This window comes from Rhea americana, unplaced genomic scaffold, assembly GCF_003343005.1.
Source record: "Rhea americana isolate MKP2758 unplaced genomic scaffold, rheAme1 scaffold_17, whole genome shotgun sequence".
Taxonomy (NCBI): domain Eukaryota; kingdom Metazoa; phylum Chordata; class Aves; order Rheiformes; family Rheidae; genus Rhea; species Rhea americana.
Genome location: NW_028185816.1, coordinates 5,797,697 through 5,818,634, shown reverse-complemented (window position 1 = coordinate 5,818,634; position 20,938 = coordinate 5,797,697). Strand labels below are relative to the sequence as shown.

General features: G+C 38.1%; 1 protein-coding gene across 3 annotated transcripts in view; it reads left to right on the top strand.

The window, feature by feature from the left end:
• The window catches only part of NELL1 (neural EGFL like 1), a 281,618-nt gene that overhangs the window by 241,794 nt on the left and 18,886 nt on the right, over positions 1-20,938 (top strand). Inside the window, exon 15 of one of the 3 annotated variants that reach the window (XM_085300903.1) lies at positions 19,064-19,138. The exons of 1 other annotated variant lie outside the window; for it this stretch is intronic. In XM_085300903.1, the coding sequence (XP_085157029.1) occupies positions 19,064-19,138 (75 nt within the window). Of the gene's footprint in view, positions 1-18,997; positions 19,139-20,938 lie in introns of all 3 variants that reach the window. One more of the 3 variants, XM_085300902.1, reaches the window with a different exon arrangement.

The window sequence follows — 20,938 nt, the reverse complement described above, 5'->3', positions numbered from 1 at the left end:
TGTTCCAATGGCTAGGAATCTTCCCTTGGTGTCCTGCCTAGATTTATTCCTGACAGTTTATCCTAATTTGTGTTCATTTTCTGCCCCTTGCCATTCTTTGTCTTAAATAACTTTATTATATSTCTTAAATAGAAATTATTTTTTATTATTTGTCCCCCTAATGAACTTACACAAAGGATTTGTATCTCTTCTTGGCTTTGATTGCACTGGGCCAAATGAGGGAAGAACACTGTATCATAAAAAAGGTTATTCATTCCTCTGTATGTCCTATGTTTGTGGATGTTTCCATATAAATTCTTTTCTTTTTGAGCAGAAGTGACAGAATTTCTATTGAGATGAGGTATAACTATGCCTTGTTTTATAACGTTAATACTTTTGTATTTGTATTATATGAATACTTCTGTCAATGCATTCTAGGATAGCTTTTGGCTTTTTCAGCAAAGTTAATCCTAGTTATTCTGTGATTCTCTGATGGATTAATATGGTCTTTATCTCCCTCAGTCATTTCTCACTGATAATTTCCCATTTTCTGACAGAAATGCTGATTATTAGGCTCTTAGGCAGAATCATCAAGCACTTGATATCAATACTTTTTATTCCATTTCTATTAGTCAAGTCCTTGTGGCCTTCAGTTCTTTCTGGATGAAACTCCACTATTTCTTGGTGTTGGCAGTGCTTTGCAAAGTTTTACCATTAACAGCCTACCTCCTTTTTGGTGATACAGTCTTTACTGAAAATATGAGATGAAGTGAGCTCCAAGACAAATAGTTGAAGATGATCTCTCCCTCAGTTGTTGTTCTCTCTCTCTTTTTTAAATTATTTTTTTATTTTTAAATCAGTAGACTTCCTGGAACTTTAATCATGCAGTTATCCCATTTGTGTTGGTGTGTATACTGAGATGGTGTACCTGGAAAAGCCCAGATCTCCAAAGGAGTTCAGTGACTCAGAGTGGGGCTGTGGCAGAGGTAGAGGTCCTACTCTGCAACACCTATCAAATGCCATAAATAGACATTTACAGACATATATTTTTCACAAGTAAAAAGTCCTGAAGGCTCTAAGTGCTACTTCTGTATTTATCTGATCTATCTGTCATATCAGAGATGGACAGCATTGTACTTGCTTAATGCCAAAACTGTAATTAAATCCATAAAACAAGCTTTTCTTGAGACCCAGCTTACTAACACAAAGCACTCCAAAAATATGGCCCTGGAGTTTGGCGCAGTGCATCCTTGACCCAACAGTAACTGTTGCTTTTGGTTGGAGACATTTAGCAGAGGATTTCTGTTTGTAGGTTTACATTCTTCTGCAGAGTGGCCTTGTGGCAGGAACATTGAGACGGGGATGTTTTTAATCTCAATGTTTTAAATTAGGATAATCCTTCTCTATGCTTGAGGTATTGCAGATCTCTCTCTTCCCTCCCAGGAGAAAATAATATTAAAAAGTCTGCAGTAACGTCTCCCGATGGTGCTGTTTCACACTGCAGAYGCAAATGAACATTAATTTGCCCCAGAAAGTAAACATGAACGTAGCTCCCTACAGACGTGGTTAGGGCACTCTTCTGGCCCCCAGCAGCAATAACTGGTTTACCCAGGGACTTTTGTGTGTCCATGTTTCTCTCTCTATCCGTCTGTCTGTCTGTGACGTGATGCCTTAGGACTGAAAGCAACACTCCTGTTTGCTCTCTAGGTCTGCCTCATTCCAGCCCCAAACCATGTTTGGGGACATAGGTGCCAGTAACTTGCATGTGCATTACAACCCAGGGAGTCAGTGGCACAGCTAGCAGGAAGACTCGGGCACCGTAATGCTCCCGTTTTTTCTTTTTTCAGAGATGGCAAAAGCCTGTGGGGTTGGGGGAGGACTGCATAAGATGTTCCTTGTTACCTTGGAATGTCCTTCTTTCTTTGTAGACGGATTAGGAGAAGTGACGGCTGGAGCGTTCAAGTCCGTTTGTGCCCCAGGTAGACAAACAGCGTGGTGCTGGGCTGATATAAAATTGTCTAATTAATAATTAATCAGTTGCTAATATCAGATTTCATCTGTGAAAGGTGGCACTTGACAGTAGTATAGAATTAGAAAATAGGTAAATTATTGTCAGCTATTTAGCCCTCTTCAAAAAGGTTTGGGATTAGACTCATTTCAGAGGAGACATCTTTTCCTTTATTATTTCTTTACAACGATAGACTATTCTGAGCTGAACTGGACTGTTACATCATTCCATATATATTTCTTGTAACATCACCTTTGTTCTCATTTTTTTTCTGTTTTCTTTCGCTGGCCACCTTGCCAATGTCTCTGCTTCTCGGGAGATTAAAGGGCCAAAGAGGTGCACCCAAAAGAACTTCCATTACCCAAAGAAAGTGTCACCTGGCTTAATTATAATGTAAATAGCAAGTAATTTACATCTAGAAAAGATACGACATTTCATTTAGTACCAAATAGCAGGAATGAAAATTACTCTTTCTATCTTTCACCTAATGAAATTGTACCGTCCTTGCTGCATGGCAAATTTTGTTCAGGCTGCTTAATACAGTTTAAAATTCTATACTAAATAGTAAGTGGTATTCAAACTGTCAGATTTATAAAGTGTTGCTGCATTCAGGGTTGTAATTTAGTGTCTAGTGTTAGGGAATAAATTCATAGACTATAGATCTGATTCCTGACTAGTCCACTAACTTAAGTGACTGTAGGTGCTTCCCTCATTTCTCCAGGCTCATTCTTCTCTATCTGTGAAGYATATATCACAACAAGTATATATAATATGTTGGATATATGACTTAAGATGTTGATGCAACTGAAAACTTGTAATTTACTTCTACAGAAAATGTTGATGTGCCAAAAATAAAGTTTTGATGTGCTTTGAAATATTTTGCTTTGTGAATTTAAAAAAAAACATTTTTGGAAATACTTTGGTGGTGGGAATCTTGAAATTTTATTTTTAATATTGCTGTTCTGTTTCTATAATGTAGCGCATTTTATTGTTGTTTTTTTGTGGTTTTCCAATTATTGCATATATGGTAGTATCAAGCCATGTAATTATAGTACAAATTGGAACAGTACCAAGTAGCAACTGTCCAAATTATCTTAAAAGATTAAATGAATTCAAGAACTGTATATCATCATCATCAGGACTGCATACTGTGTTCTATATTAATATAAAACAATAAAAACATACAACTTTAAAATTCTCATAAAATTTCAAATGACATTTCAACAATCCATGATCGACTATACAATTTAGTAGAGTTTTTAATTTAAGAGAAAACAGCATTTTGATAATCAAGACTACTGAGCATGGATTAGTTATTTTGTGATACTTTTCAGGTACGTTTTAAATGAGTTATTGAAAATGAGAACTGTTTTGCTGTCTTCTTGCTAATGCTTATCAGTAAATAGTCCCAAATTATCAATATAGTCATTATTAGGCAATTATAAATCAATAAAACCGCCAGGCTTTAGTGATAAGCTGTGCAGTAGTGGAAAAAGACAGAATAATACCATTATGCTGTTCAACAAGGTATAATTTTATATTTTATCTGTGGAGCTGAAGGGAATTTCTAAAATTAAAAGAAAAATAGATGGCATTCTTGTGCCAGCAAGAGTAGGGTAGACAAATAATAAGGAAGATGGTAAATAATAACACAGGTAGTGGATGTGAGGCTGAGCAATCCAACTGGTTAACTGGACATGAAAATGTTTTCAATTTTCCTGGAAATGACAAAAACTGGAAGCATGATCTGTGGTTCTCAGCAGTGTCAGAGTTATGTCCTCTGTAGGGCTAAAACAGTAACGTGTTGTTTTCTCCTTTGGTTATAGTCATCGTATTGGAATTATAAATCAGTAGTAAAAAAATATGATAGTTATTACAACAGTGGATTTATTTTTAATTGAGTTTTCAGGAGTGTTAATGTGGGGCCTGAAATTGGCTTTGCATTAAAAAAAAAAGAGAGAGATTGCAGAGATCCTTGACTGCACATCCTCAGTAATCGACCTCCCTCCCTAGGGATGTGATGCTGACTCCTGGCCAGGTGAATGAATGTTTCCATTTCCCTCTGTGTACCCCTCCGTAAGGGAAGCTGTGCCACGTCCACGAGCGGCAGTGGGAAAGCCGATTGCCTAACGGAGCTGGGAAGGGCTGGGAAGAAGTCCTGGCGGGCAGGGAATGACGTGCTGTCTTGCCCTAGGCACAGGAAGCACGCTGTGTGCTGGTAGCTRTAGACTCCCCTGAGAGGTAGGTCTCTGCTCCCCAGTGGTGCAGCTGGGGTGCTGTGTTTTTGCTAAGTTTTATAAGTACAAATTTTAGAGGGAGATCTTACCTAATTTGATGTTAACCTTTGGAGGCACTGTTTATCCAAGGGTAGAAGATAGTCCTGTGAAGTTATTCCTGTGGGTGTGTCTGGGGACAGGCTCCCGGCTGGTTCTTTATACACTTCCGTGCACGCATTGATGTTCAGCTCAAGAAGTTCATGTCCCTTAATTCCAATTTAATCAGAGAAGGTATCTAAATACACTGTCCTTGGTCTTTTACGCAATGTTCTCTGATTGAAGGGCCAAATATCCATTCCACAGGAAATGTCTACATTTCAAAATGTTGCTTTGATATTTCATTTCTATCTGGCTTGATAATGTGTCGGTAACGGTAATACACTGATATGGGTTATTTCCAGTGACATGTCATAATGTGAAATTACAGTAGGTGTAATCAATTTCTAAAACATTAGTGATAGCTACTTGGTAATGACTGAAGTGCTTCTCCCYTCCGATTAAAGCATTTCTTATTAGTGTTGCAGTGAAATAGTTTGACGCTTCAGTTCCAGCAGAACACAGCCAGGAGACACTTTGATCTAGGTGCCAAATTGTTCTTTTGCAACAATCAAGACATGCTTTGATGTAGTAAACAAGATGGAAGTTTCATTCAGAACTAAGTTTTCCTTTCTGAATTTTGTTTTTTAATGACATGAAACGTTGGGAAGGTAGCTAGTCTGTGCTATTGCGTCTCCTTCCTGGAAGTGGAGCGCATGAAGTTTAAGCATGGCTCTGTATATCCTCCTCAAGAAGGCAATTGCATTAAGGGACACAACAGTTTAACACTTGTTGTGTTAAGGTGAAAGCACAACGGATTTGAGCTGTAAAGCTCAACTTTTTAAACTACACAGTGGCCTGTGACGTTGGCACGACTAGGGATGGGGTCTTGACAAATTCTTCTTTGAAAAATTACATTTCACAAGTAAATCTAATGTCTGTGGTTGAGTCCACCTGCTCTTTGTCATTGTCTGCATAACTATGTGCCATGAAATAGCTGCTGTAGATTGGTCTAGGGCTGGCTACATTTCAGTGATCGGTGAAGGGATTTCTCTGTATACTATCTACAGTTTTCAGTGGCTTTGGGAGGAATCAAACACTGAAAAAATTGTATAATCTATAAATTGAGTCACAATTAACCTAAAAAATAAACACATAAATATTCAGTTCTTGACAGGAAGCCTAATTCTTATCTCATTATCTCTTTGGTATAATTCTACCAACTTAAAAAGGGGGCAATTTTGATTTACAGCAATATTAATGAAGATAAAAATTTAAATTTTGATGAGAAAAGTTATAAAATATGAAAGATATTAAAGCAATTCGGAAGATTCTAGTCCCACCTCAGAAACAGCGGAATTTATTTTAAAATAAGACTATGTTCTTTGAATACTAGTGCTAAAAAACTCTATTGCAGAGATCTTTTATAAAGGAGAATTCAAATTAGGGGTGAATTATCACTGGCATGTGCAAGCAGGAAAACATTTTGTTCATGCATTTGCCAGCAAAGCTTGTATAGGTGTGTGACTTTGAGAGGATAGCATACTCTTCTGGAATAGTCAGCAACTAAACACCCAACCTAGGGTAAGGTCCCAAAAGCGTATTTGAAAAAAAAAAAAAAAAAAAAAAAGATGCGTAGATGCGTTGAACAGTATGGAATCTTCCTTGCTCTGGGATTAGCAGCTTTTTTTCACTTTTCTTTGTACTTTCACCTGAATTTATTATTCTATACCAGAAAAAGAAAAGAAGGACAGAAAAAGAAAACGGGAAGATATAAAAATGGATAAATGAACAATAAAAAGCAGGCAAGGGCTTGTTGTAAAATATATCTCCCTTAAAGCATCGTTGGAAGCACTGTTTTCATATCTTTCATACCGCTTCCTCGGTCCAGTGTCTCCCAGTGGAGCATTAAGCAGGCCAAAACAGCCCCAGTAGCTTGTTTGCCTATAAGCCAGGCAAACCGTGCTTCCCTGAAGAAGAGCTCTTCTCATTCATCTCCAGCTTGCTGAGCAAATGACCTCCCATCAGTGCTGTGGAGCCCTTCCTCCTAGCTGATGCAGACTATTAAGGTTATTATTACTGCCAGCACAAAAGAAGTGCATCAGCTGACAGCTCACAACATGATGGCTCRAGAGGGCGCATCTAAACAAGAGGCTGGCGTCTGCAGTGCAACAAGCAGAGGGGAAAGCAAAGGAAGCATGAAACAGGCTTTTAAAATACCTGCAGTGGCCAGGGAATAGACAGCTGCCTGGAGCAAATCGATCAGGAGGAGACAACCAGCATCACAGGCAGCCACAGCAGCCACCAAAGGAGGAATTTCTCAGTCCTGGGCTGTGTTAACAGGAACGCAGCCAGAAGATTGATGGCAGTGATTATCCTTCTTTACTCGGAGCTCGTTAGACTGCATCTGCAAAACTACRTCCTGTTTTGGGCCCCCCCAATACGAGAAAGATATCAATAACTAGCTTAGGATCAGCAGAGGGCCATCATGGTAGTTGGGGCTGGAGCACTTTCCCTATGAGGGGAGGCTGAGGGAGCTGGGCTTGTCTAGCCTGCAGACGACACAGCTTTAGGGGGACCTACCAGCAGCGCTCTGTACCTAGAAGGAGGTTACCAAGAAGATAGAGCCAGGGTTTTTACAGTGGTGCATGGTGGAAGGGCAAATGACGACAAACACGAACTGAAACAAGAGGGGTCCCAACTTCTGCCCCAGTAGTAACACAGGTTGCCCAGAGATGGTTTTGCAGTCTCCACCCTTGGAGGTTTTCAAGACCTATCTGGGCCTGGTCTGATCTCCCAGCTGGCCCTACTGCGAGCAGGAGATTGGGCTGGCAACCTCCTGAGGGCCTTCCAACCTGAATTATTCTGTGATTCTGTTGCATAACTTAAATTTACAGCAGCATAGTTGTCACTGATTCCTTTTCATGTGGATTATGTACATAGTCAAGTGAAACAGAATTTGTCTTACCCAGCTTTAATGAGGGCTGTTACAGTTGTCTCCGTTTGAGGTAGTCAGCTAACCTTCCTTTATAGTCAATGGGGAGAAATAGGTTTCTAAGGCATGATGCATCTCCTAAAGTAGACATCTAAGAGATGTTAGATGAAGCGTGCCCTAAAAGCACCTAATTTTCCGTTGATGATAAATGAGAACCAGATAACTACTTCTAATAAGGATGCCTATTTTCTAGGCATCTTAAGCCAGATGAGATGAATCTCACTTAYGGTGTTTTTGCTTGAAGGGTTTTCTCTCCCTTTTGTGGGAATGATTATCTTGTGAGCCCAGGATATAATTAGGCCCCTGTAGCTTACTTTAATTGTACAGGATGAGCAGCAAGTTGATTGTCACCTGTTGGAACTCAGACTTTTAGAAGTTATTTTAAAAAAATTAGATACAGATTTTTTTTTCTCCTGCAAATAGAAGACATCAAGATAACACCATTTTGCTCTGAACTCCCCCCCCCCCCCCCCCAAAAAAAAAAAGCAATATGTGCCATTCAGTATCCAATGGTTAACCCAACTGGCACTGCAGTAAAGTAGCTGACTCTTGAGTTTTATGTTCACCTTTTCCTAGGGAGAAAATATCATTAAGAGATAGATGGTAGTGGACTGCGTATGCAACTGCTTCATTGTAAGGCCGAAATCAAAGTGACTGGGGAAGAAAGATTTGTCAATTTGGTTAATTAGGTTTCTGTAAGCTCCTTCTAAAATTGTCATGCAAAGGGGAAAAGAGTGGAATGCCACCCCCAAGCACTGGTGGCATCCTACTCTTGCCCTGAATACGTCCCCCACCAGCACTGACTCACCTGTGGTTGATCTGCAGAGCAAATATTTTTGCTTTGGAACAGGCAAGACTGCCAGTCTTTCTGAGCTAGCAGTTGGTAACTTCACCCACAACCCGTTTATTTATAGTTCTGTAAGATGAAAGCTGAGCTATACTAATGAAATACACACAGTCTTTTCTGGAGTAAAGAATTTCCCACTTAAATGCGTTTGCTCAGCAATGCTGGGTTCTGTCTTAGCTACAGTTTAGAGAAGTAGCAGGCTAAAATGGAGAAGGACTGTAAATATTCTCTGATTATTCCAATGCCTTYTCATCTGCTAGTAGCTTCCTCCTTTCTTGGTATTTCATCACCTCAGGATGACCGTGTTGGAGCTTCTTGATAATCTCTTGGTGCACCTTATCGGTTTAAACAAAAGAAGGACACCCTCTTAGTGGCAGTGACCTTTTTTATCACCGGTTGAAGTAAACACATTGGATCTGATTATAATTCAGGTGTATGTTTGGGTGCATTTCTCAAACAGCTGTATTCAGGCCAGGATGCTGTTTGAATTATAATTATTTTGAGCACTGAAAATTTATGAGACCAGATATTGAATTTTCACTGAGTGAAAACCAAGTTACTTTTATCAAGAAAGTGTCCCTAGGAGCATAATAAATGACCTCTCATTAAATATATATATATATATATATATATATATGTATATTTATTTTGATTTTAGATTAAAGAAAATTAAAAGAAAAGGACTTCCATTTAAAAAAATGATTAATTTGAGGAGGGCATCCTATGTAGCTGAAGCATAAGTAATGAAGACACCTTCATACTGCAGTTAATAAATTAGAATATAACCTGTAGGATTTGTGAGCTGACATAGGTTAAGAACCAAATGAAATGGAAATCCCACAATTTATCTTTTCCCCTGCTATATTTACCAAGTTATATTTGYGTGAAAATCTTGTTTCAGAAAGCCAAGGATTTTATATTCTCCTTTGGTGACCCCAAGTCCCTTGACAATCATGTATGGCACAAATTACTCATATTTGTATTTTTAATATTCCTCTATTTTAGGACAACGCTTGGCCTAAGTCACTGTCAGGTAACAAGCGTTTTTTTCTACTAAATCTCAAGCACTCAGAGGCTGTAACATACTAGGTGGTCTCATGTGGCCTTAAGAATGATTCCCTTTCTCATTACGGTTTGTTTGCGTAGGTCATTTTTCCTACTCTGAAAAGCTGACTATTTTTGTACTGCTCTACCACCTTCCTGCACAAAGCTTTTCTTACTCATGTCCTCTGACATTCACGGCTACAACAATACTACAGTTGCCTTTGTTCATGACATGAATCAGAGCCTTAGTGTTATCCGGAGCAGCCTATCACACCCCATTTTTGATCTAGATCTAGCCTGCATGTTGGAGACTTTCGTCTTCATAGAAAGGTGATACGGTCCTTGTGTGAGAAGAAAAGTATCGAGTGTAATTAGGAAAAAAAAAACTTACAGGGCAGTCTGTGTGCTCCAGTTTTAGTGATCCTTTCCTCAAAAGTAGTTAATCTCTTCCTCATGAACACGAGTATGTATAGGTCAACTTTTTTTTAGAGGAGCTCACTTATTTTGGATTCTTGATATTCTGGTGTCCTGTGTGTGCCATAGATCACATTCATTCCACTGATAAAAACTCTCTGAAACAGATACTCTTTGCATATAATTTTATCTATAGATATATAAACACGCATACATACTCTTTGTAGTACAATAATGTTCAGTATATTCATTCATTATTCTGTCATCGTATTATCTGAGGTACATACTGAAGAACTACTGGAATATCAAAAATAGTTTGCATCTAGGGAAACAGAAATGCAGAGTAGTGAAATGATTTGTCAAAATAAAATGCAGAGGTGATGATAGCTCCAGTATTAAATCTCAGGTAGCTGTTACTTTTAAACCTCAATTTACTCAGCTCACTACCTTCATTGACACTTTGGACTAGCCTCTCCCTCCAAGCCTCTCTCTGATATTTAGATCATGTAGCCGTTTGGTTTCTACAAAGTTCAGAATTATTTTTCCAGTACAATAAAATCTAGTTTTATGTGACAGCTTTTGCAGATAAACGTTTGAGGAATATGAGTATGGGGTAGTACATTTTAAAGGAGTAAATTTCATTGTAGTGTTCAAATAATAAAACCAACTTTTGTGAGAAACTCCTAACTTTGGGAATGCTATTAAAAAGCAATTATGTTCAACTTCCTTACATGTAATAAAACTTAGTTAATTCAGTGAAATGGGGGGCAATTTGGTGAAATGGGGGGCAGAAAACTAATCTGGATAAATAGAGTTTTTAATGAGTGGAGGACTAGTTCTTGCAGTAAACAGTGGGGGCTGTATCTTCATCCTGAGTCATCAAAACCGTTTTAGATAATCAAGTAAACAAAGTTTTGTTACGTTTTTTACCTTCCCCACAAAGTATTGTAATATTACATAACGCATAGGAAATGTTTTGAGATCGCTGGATGACAGATAGTATGTAAGTACAATGCATTTATTATTTTTATTATTAACATTTGATGAGTCCCTTAGCTTTTCTTTCAGGGTTTTCTACTTACTTCAGTTGCCCATTTTTAATTGCTTAGAGAAATGATGTGGTCATATCGCAGGCTTGGTTTAATTGGAATTATTGATGTCTGAAACAGCAACCAGTCTGGGAAAACTGGGGGTGTGATCAAAGTCTGCAACTAATGGTTTAGTGAAGTTAAAAATTCAGTCTGTAATTAAAAAATGAAAGAGAGTGTGCACTTTCAAAGTGCACATTTTAAGCTCGGGAAGTAGTCACTTTTTATTTATTTGGAAATACTCATTTCAGTATTTAAAGAGAAAGGTAACAATAATGAATTCAGTTTTTAACCCTGAATATTTGTGGAGTTTTTTACCTGGAAGATTTTACTGSATGGAGTACTGAGCTTTCATATCTGTTGGTGCACTTTATTCTCTCTACTTTTATTAAGAACTGCATGAAAAAGGAAAAGTTCATTTGAAGAAGAGTTTCAAGATTTTTAAATTTGGTTTTCATAGTGAAAAACACAAATTTTCAATTTTCTATGGGGAACTTTTTTAGCTTGTTTGAAATGCATATATATGTTTACAATTTTAAAAATGTGTAATAATATATACAGCAAATGAGTTAACATGAATTCAAATTACTGAAAAAATAAAAGATACAAAGCTGGTAGTATTGCCCTTTGCCAGTCTGTATCTCAGCTCATTAATTACTGAGGAGGCGTATGGCAGTTGCTGATCGTCTTCAGCCCAGCCTTCATTCTGAATGTTTCAATGAGATATTTGGGCTGTTGTGCTTGGTTAGCCAAATTTACTTGGTTTCTTATGACATTTGGACTCTGTTTACTTAGTCCAATGAAATACAGTGCTGTCCAAGTTAACCAGGAAAGCCCATCTCAATCTTCTTGACTTGTCAAAAAAATATACGTATATTAGTGCTTCTCCATATGCTTAGTGGATTGTCCATAGGATATCACAACATTAAACTGCTTTTTATGATTGTGCACATGGAGTAATGGAGCTAGGAACCTGGGGAAGGCTAACAGCACTGAGGATGGTGCTGGGATTGGTGAAAGTTAAGCAGAGCGAAAGTAGAGGAGAAAGGCTTGTACTTGCATTAGGCTATGTGGTATGAAGGTTTTGCTCTCCTTAAACAATCCTCACAATATTTTGTTCTTTTATAACTCAGAGGGYCTTTTTTGCGTACGACAAGCATACAAATTCCCAGGCAGGCAGAGATCTTCCCTTGGATGAGAACAGCTGGACTCCGCTGCAGTACCTGGGAGACTGACAGCAAATTTCACTCTCCTTATGAAACTGTGTTCCTATGTTCCCCCAAAGTATGCATTTTTATCATTTGCACTGTATTGATCAGCACTTCCTGAGCCGTTTTGTTCCCTATTTAAGGATTCAGAGAGCTTTACATTATTCTGCTTGCGATTTCAAGAGCTCTTTTTATATGGCTTGTTTGGGGATTTGCTTCCTTGGGAGGGTTTATTACTGTATGAATGAAAATGCTTTTCTGAAGCTGTTAATCATTTCAAGATTTAAAAAAACTAATTGAGAATATTTCCCATTATTATTAAACTCTCAGGGGTGCTATAAGGCGTGTGCACTATTATAATCTAAACTGGCAATTTGATTTTGCTTCTTGTGCCCTTTGGCACAGTGTTATGCACAGGGACTTTAAGGAGAATGACTGACACTCGCCCCCACMCCCTAGCCACGGTGGAGAAAATAGGCTTTTTATCATTTTCTCATCAGCAGCTGCCTCCTGTTAGCAGTGAAATTGTTTTGACAGGTGTTATTTTGTCTGAACCATATTCAATTATGGAAGACTCAAACTAATCAAGAGAACTTCCTAACGTTGCAGACTATGGGGCTGMAATGTAGTCTTCCCAGTGAAGTGGAGGACCCATCATGGGAGTCATTTTAAAACTGAATGAAGCAAATCACCAAAGAATATATGATRGGGAGTGTTTCTTCTGTCACGGGATGTATTAGAAAAGATAACAGGCTATTTCTGAGACTCTCTGATGTTGAACTTTAGCATTTCAAGTGCTAGACGGAGTGATATATTGGTTGTGTATTATACCTAAAGACTGGGCATGAAGTAGTCTGCTGGCACGGACAAAAATGCTAAGGCTCATCAATGAAGCTTTTATATGCAGAGCTAGTGTCATCTGAACARTTTTTGTGTGCATTGCACTGTATTGCAGACAACTGGTGCATTGGGTAGAGAAAGCTGTTTGTCAGTGTCCTGTTTTGTAAGAGACCAGATTCATCTTCTGTAGTTCTGAGGAACTAGTTTGCAGCCTGTATCCAGTTTACTTCAGCAGCTTTCTCTGCAGTGAGTAACCTGTCAGTTGTGAAATCGGTCGATTTGTTTCTGGCTTGCAGAGTGCTGGTTAAAATGCTGTTTGCAACAGGAACGCAAATGCGACGCTAAATATGAAATAGTTCTTTACCCTACCTAATATATTCCTGCCACGCTTTCCATGGAGCAGTCTGGCGGTCTTTATATATGAGAATCAAAACCTCTGTTTCAGCTACAGTGTTGTGAACTGACATTTGTTTGGATCATTCAGGACCTTTAGGTTGCAGACACCAAGTGTGCTGCATATTTAGCATATAAATAGACTAATATGAGGGTGTGAGTGAGACGTGCACTAAACTGATAAAGACATCAGCTTGGAATGTTTATTGAAACTGAATTTTAGTAAATTAAATGCTACATATTAAAAGAATTAATCTTAAAAATTGCGGATACCACTAGTCTGTGTTATTGTGATACCAATTTAATTCTATTTTTCCTCATTAAACTCATTTTTTTAAATTTGCATGTTTCAGATTATTAAAAATCTTGATAACACCAATTCAGAATTATACAATAAAGCACACTACAGATGTTATTTAATTATGATGAGTGGTGGGCACATGTTTCATCCCTGAAAGCTACTTAATGCCATTAAACTGTTGTGTGGATTTGATTGTTCATGAATATGAGTTGTATTCACTATCTCAACAAATTGAAGTTTTATAGTTTCCTGCTGTGTCCCCAAGGCACTAAAATGGACTTCAGCCTGTACCATTTATTCAGGCAAAACTATTCTTCAAGAGAAGGAACTGCAAAGGCCAATACAAGTATAATGCAATTAAAATAAGTCTTTGAAAACAGTTGTGACTGCTGAGGGGATAGGAACGTGCTGTTTGGTGCTGATTATTTGCTCAGAATCTCCTAAATGAGTTAAAATGAAGATAATTAAAAGAGAGGCTAAATGTCAAGGAAAAAAATCCTGAATGACTATTCCAAAGTCTTCTGCTGACCTCCACCTGAGAGAAGGGGTATCTTTATCACCTGAGACCTTTAAAACTATATACAAGAAACTGATTATTAAAAATGTCAATTGTGGGACTTAGATGTCTCTTCTGTCCTTTCTGATTTTTAATATGGTCTTAAGTATGAACTGGTCACATGAGTTCAAGTGGCAGCCATGAGTCATCATACAAGTGTAACTAAATTATATAGCTATCTTTGTTTTTTGAAGTTAGCATTTGCTTAAGAACTGAAATGCTTTACCTCAGTATCATTGTTTGTGTAGGAACATTGGATTTTAAAACTGTGACGATGTCAGGGTGTCGTAGAATTTCCTACTTTAAACTGAGAAAAACTAGTAGACTTTAGGAGTGGCCATTGACAATGTATTTCTGCGTTGTATTGCGCGTAATTAAATGCAGTTCCTTCTTGATAACTATAGATAAATATCAAAGCCAATGTAAGAGTTGATGATGAAGAATAAAATTCAACGTTTATGTAAGTTTATGTAAAACATTGTATTATTTCTTTTATGATTTAGGCTTACATCAAGTTAATTTGGCGTAAAGGTAGGCATTTGGGAGATCTCTTTTGAGAGCGGGAGACTTTTTTTTGTCTCTGCTCATGCAGAGCAGTTGTCCTTGCTTACAGGGTTTATTCGAAGTAGCTGAGCGACTGCTCTGCGGCAGGGACGCCGGTTGCGTAGCGCTGGCACTGACGCTCCTTCCCTGCGCTCTGCGTCTCCGGGGAGCGAGGCTTGTGCGAAAGTCGGAGGTGGGACAAGGCGCTGTCTGACGTAGAACTGGCTGGGTAAAGGCCGTTCTTTCTTAAGGTTTTTAAGTTAAAGAAACCTCTTCCAGTGGAGAACAAAGTTGAAATTCTTCTCAGGAACCAACAGAGTTAGCAGTCAGGGTTGGACTGTTAATTTGGGAAGCCAGAGACCTGTATGATTGTTTCATGTTAGCACACACCTTTCCTGCTTACAGGTCTCATGATCCACAAAGAACTAAAGATAAGGATCTTATATTTTTTTTGCACAGAGAAGCGTACTGTAAGAGTTTGATGAACAGACACTTTTATTATAAAAGCTCTTCTGTCTCGTTGAAACTGTAGATTGCTAGCTGTTACATGACATTGAAGAGTTTTTCTTTCAGTATTGTCACGTGGTGACTTAACTATGAGGAAGCATTAGAAAAGATTGAATTATTTTAATTTCACTTTTTCACTGAGTGAAAGACCATTGTGTTTTATTTTTGAGGTAAATTATCCTATTTATCTTGTCTGCCTAAATACCTTTATGAATAATGCAAGAAGCTGGGATGGTAAAAGTAAAAATTACAGACCTGTCCTTAAAGGACAGGATTAGCATCCTGCAAGAGCTTATTCAATACCAACTGGTGCCTTTATTCTACAATGCAAAAATGTGCCATTTTTGAGCTTTTGCAAAGCCATTATTATGGAGTGTTGCCAGATCCATTAACAATTCTGTACTAATGACAGTTAAATAGCTGAGCAGGGTAAAAGCATGCAATGCAGTGGAAAAATAGTTCCGCAGAAGGTAAGAGCAGCAATGTCCTATGTTAAATTAGTTAGAAAAGAAAAATGTTACACTAGTTCAAGGGTCGTGCAGGTCTTTAGCCTGAGACTAGAGAAACTAAAGATATATATATATATACTAGAGAAATTAAAGATATGGGAAATGTTAAGCTCCCAGAGAAATATTAAATGGGCTGTTTTTCACAAGCACTCTATTTATTTGGGGCTATAGAACTAGTARTGCAGACAGGCAGCAAGCCCATACACGAGTGGGTCGGTGAGAACAACCTATCGACTTGAGCGAGCCTAGCTTACCCGTGCAGGCTGCCAAGGCGAAGGCCCCCCGCTCTGGCCAGGGGCTGGCACATCCCAGTGCATACAGAATTCAAGTTCTATAGCAAAACCTCAAACCGGACTTTGATGGAAAGATATCCATCTTAAGGTAAGTTTGTAAATGCAAGCGCAAGGATCTAAAGATGGAAAAGCAAAGATACAAAACAGTGAATTGATTCCTAATTCTCTGATCAGGTCATTAAACATAGCAAAATCTTCCACAGAAATATTCCTCAGAAAAAGGGTTTTAAAAGCCGTAGTTTGTTAAGATGGAGGAGATCTATTAGGTGAGCTAAGTAATGTCATGGTATATGATGCACCTTTTTATAAAGCTGTCATTTGCAGTTGCTTCTTTTGATTAGGAGCATCTTAAATCATTCTGTATTTCTAAAACAAATCTGTAATATTTTCCTATACCTTTAGACATATGTTTATCTATATGTTAAAAATAATGCACAGGAGAAGCTTACAGACCCAATCATAACTTCCCCCCCCCCTTTTGTCTCCATGTACATCATGTTAAGCATGGGAATAGGCAACTGCAATGTATTAGACAAATGGGAAAGCTGCAAAAGGTTTTCTTTGCTTATACTGCTTACCACGCACGTTGTATTACGCGGTCTGGCTAAAGATGTRTTGCCAAAGGAATGGAAACTTGCTGCAGAAGCAGGGAAGGGGGCACTTTCCCGTTCTCCTCTGCCCACAGAGCTCTCTCACACACACACAGGCACAGGAAAGGCCAGGCCAGGAGGCAARGAGCAGTTTGGGGCTCAGCCTGCAAGAGGAGGAGGGAGCAGGGCACCTTTGTGCTCTTTCTCTTCCTTCATCCTCTCCCCTAGCTTGAGTAAGGCAGTGCTGTTACAGGTGTAAATGCTTTAAGGAGATAAAGAGAGTAAAAACGGAACCTATGTGCCTGAACATGTCCCTTTTCCCTGTCTCTACTGGTTTGAGAAATTATTTTTTCTCCCCCTACCAATCAGTGGACAAAAGCTATGGATAGATACTGCCATAAGGAAAACATCTAGTCCAGAAATAATTACATGTTTAATTTTATTTTTCTGACATAATTTACAGAGACTCCCACACTGATGCTCTTCTCCTTCCTTGGGAATTTCCCACCACTGCTCGGTTTTGGTATCTTGGCAGGCGGGCTGTTGGAGAAGGAATCCACCATCCAATTAGTATCCTATACCATGAGCCTAAATCAAATACACTTTCAAAAGGGCTCAACTTTAGAAATGAATTTTAGCAAAAATCTATTGATTTTTTAAATAAAAAATGTAAAATTGAATGGGAAGAGGCGAAGTACAGGCCTGCCCTAAGGAAGCAATCTTTAAACTGGGGCGTTCTGAGCTTCAACCCTGGAGAAGAAAGGAAAGCCAGAAGGAGGAGCTATTGGCAATTGACCTGCAATAGCAAACTCATTCACTCTCCAGATAGGATTAAACTTGTTCCATCAGCCATGACATGTGAAAAGATCATGGTTATAAATTCCATTTGCTGTAATGAATTGAAAGTGTCTAAGTTTGCAAGCAGCACTCATCACTGATGGACAGCTAGATTTGTGCAGTGTTTTAGCACTAAAATTAACTCCTACAAAATATAAAGTACAGAAAAGGTAGCAGCAGTGACAGATTTTAAACAATTTGACTTTATTGTTAGATGGAAGCTGAATAAAGCTAGAAATAAATAGTGGTTATAACCCTGTTATGCAGAGAACTTCATTCTTGAGGGAATATGTGCACACAACTGAGAAAAGGCTTTTGTTTAGATTTCTCTGTATTTCCACAAGAACGAATATTGTTACTTAAATGAGGAATAAACTGAACTTTTCTATGGTATTGCTTTAAGATGTAATAAAATGGAGTTGTGTTAAAGAATACGTCATTCAAATCTATTTCAACGTAACAAGAACATGAGACCATTGGCATCAATGAAACCATATTGGTGTATGTCTTTTGTAGATTGAGATAAAAAAAATGCTCTGTGATTGCTTAATAACCTTAACTCAGGATCTAAGCATGAGAAATTTGAACCTAGATGCTAGCAGATCTTAATGGAGATAACCTAATTTCACAAACTTTGTATGTTCAGTGGACACAGTTTTATTCATATTTTAAATGTGTTGCTTATCAAGAAGAAATCTCGGTGAAAATATCTAAGATTTCTGGATAAATTTGAGATTCATTTTAATTGATAAGGTACCTCTAGCGAGGCTGCAGACTGTCCCAGATAAAAATATAGTTTGAGCTAAAAAGAGGAATGGAAATGGAATAGCTTCTTAAATTACTGCAAGGTTAATATATAATTAATTTTCTAGTTTTAATTACAGTCCTACAAAATGTGCTGGAAAAATACTCAAAGGGGAGAAACAGCCAGGTGCCAGCCATGATTAACTGAGGTTACTAGCAATTATGAGGTCTCTATTAACCATGTTAAGGAAATTTTTAGAACTACTTTGTAAAAACCGCTTATTCAATAAAACTCAGCAGGGTATTCTACTTGCTGTACCTTTCTACTGCCACAGACTTACCAGGATGTTGTCTATTGCATCACTTCTTTCCAGCTAAATCTATTACTGCAGCTGAAACATAGCCGGCCTTGTGTCTTTGTTACATGCTATTATATGTTTATGAGGWACTTATTTTGATCATATAAATGGTATGAAAAATTTGATTCCAAAAAAAAAGATTAATTAATGTTTGTTAAATGCTCTGAACTTACTAAGTGCCAGAGAGCTGCAAAGTATCACTGGTGAACACTATGAGAAATCCAGAAGAAAATTATCTTTCTTTCCAGGATGTCTTGGGACACGCAGTTTGGAAAGCAAGAATATTGCTGAAATTGCTTTTTTTAGTTGAGAAGGTGCTGTGCCATGCTTTATGTGCACAGGCAAATTTAACTTCCCAGTTAAAAAAAATACACAAAACAACTATGTGTTTACTTTACATTTTAAGCGAGTTATGGTGTAAACAACCATGTTTCAAACTCCATGATGTATTATTGTTCTTTTTTATTGTTGTTATGCCAATCATGTTAGTGTCTGTTGTTTGGAACCATTATAAATCATGATCCATATATTAAAGGAAGACTTTAAAAAGAAAAAAGAAAGAAAGAAAAGAAAACGTTGGTGTCAAAGGAAATTAATTTCCTGGCTGGCTTGTGTTTTTCTCTGAGGCAGATATTGATGAGTGTGCAGAGGGGATCATTGAGTGTCACAACCATTCACGCTGTGTTAACCTCCCAGGGTGGTACCACTGTGAGTGCAGAAGCGGTTTCCATGACAATGGAAGCTATTCTCTTTCCGGGGAGTCCTGTGTTGGTAAGCGATGATCAACATAGCGCTTTCTTTTTCCGTTCTCTTCTTCTTCTTCTTCTTCTTTTTTTTTTTTTTTTTTTTTAATACTTCTGTACTTCTGCATGGTGTTACAAAGTGACTATTGAGACAGTATGTCCTGAGCAGTTGCTGTGTTAAAGGCTAAAATGAGAATGCAAGCGTGTCTGAAGTTTGCCAGTGTCCCTAGCCACCCAACGCGGATGTTAGTGACAGATGCATCCCTCTTTTGAATGGTGCTATAGGAGGGAGGTAACCACAGATGAAGGYGCTTTGCCGTTTATCATAACAAGTTGCTTGAAAACCTGAAATGAAAGTAGACTTTTGGGGAAGCATCATAGGCTAGGAAAGGTGAAGTGCTGGTTTTCAGTTTTCAAATTTCATGATACAAAACACATTTACTGCAAGTCCGTATTGCTTTGATCTGTTGTTTTGCATTGTTTGATATCTTCATCATTTTATTTTGAGAATTATGCAAATAGCATCCAACACTGTGTGTGCCATACATACTATATGTGGAGAATAAGGCCCTAAGAACATAAAACGGAGAGGAATTTTTAAAGGGTATGGAGGAGCTGGGCTGCCATTTCTGCGAGCAGAGCGCTCGAGGTGCCCTTCACTRGCTGTAAGACTTCATATGCCGCCACAGTAAGTAAGCAGTAATAAAATCTCAGGGAAGATGGTAATTGTGGCTTACCTCTGCTTCACAATTTTACCAGTTTTTTTTACTTCTCCTCTGAAGCCTTACGAGTAATTTCTCTATATTTCATTGGAAGGATTGAGAACTATTTAGAAAGGATCTCATTTTAACTTCCACTGAGATTCAGATCGACTTCTTATGGTTCTATATCCTTTCTTTGGGGTTCTAGTCAGTTTTATGAATTTTCTATAGAAAACATTTTTTTCTGCCTCTCTTGTGAAAGAATTTTTTTAACTCTGTACATTTTATTTATCATTCACCTTAATCTAAAGAACTCTTTCTAAAAGCTAAAGAAGTGTACAATTAAATCAAAAATTGAAATGAAGATTTGTAACGATAAATATGTAAGTTCAGTCCTAACTAGTAAAGGACAAATTCTCATCTTTGGCAAATTGCAGCTAGTAGAGTGATTGGTCTTTAGAATGAGATAGCATTGTGATTTAAAAATGCAGAGGAAAAATAGTTGTTTTCAAAACCAGCATTCTGTACATTCCCAGTCAAACCATATTAACATTTTACAGATTGTCCTAAGCTGATTCTCAGCTGGTGAGCACGGCAAATCCACAAAGGTGAACTTCATGGGGTGGATGTGTCAAAAATGACTGATTTTACAGAACATTGTGATTAATAGATAAATACCATGTGAAAGTCATGTATTCTTAAATGGATTCTGAGATATTTAGAAATCTGCTTTGCTGTATTTAARTACTGCAAAAGGAGCGACAGACAAAGCAATACTGAAAATACTCATTCTGTCAGAAGTCAAAGCAACATRAAGGAGCCTCAAAAAGCCCTGAGGATGCCATGGATAACAGGCATTCTTGGCTTTCCTCATTCCCACTGATATTGCTTACTTGGCTATCTCCATCCTGTGCAAGGCTGGCATGATATAACTGTGCTGGGACTAAGAATGTATTAGGCTCAGGCTGGTCTCAGCAAAAGACAGGTGTACAGGCAGGACTGTGATTGTGAATGGCCCAGTATTTCCTTTGTATAGATGGGTTCGATTCCCCAGGGTGTCAGTATTGCTCATGTTGCTGTTAAAGGGAAGAGCACCGTGGTGCCTCAGGGGAAAAAAGGACCCCAAA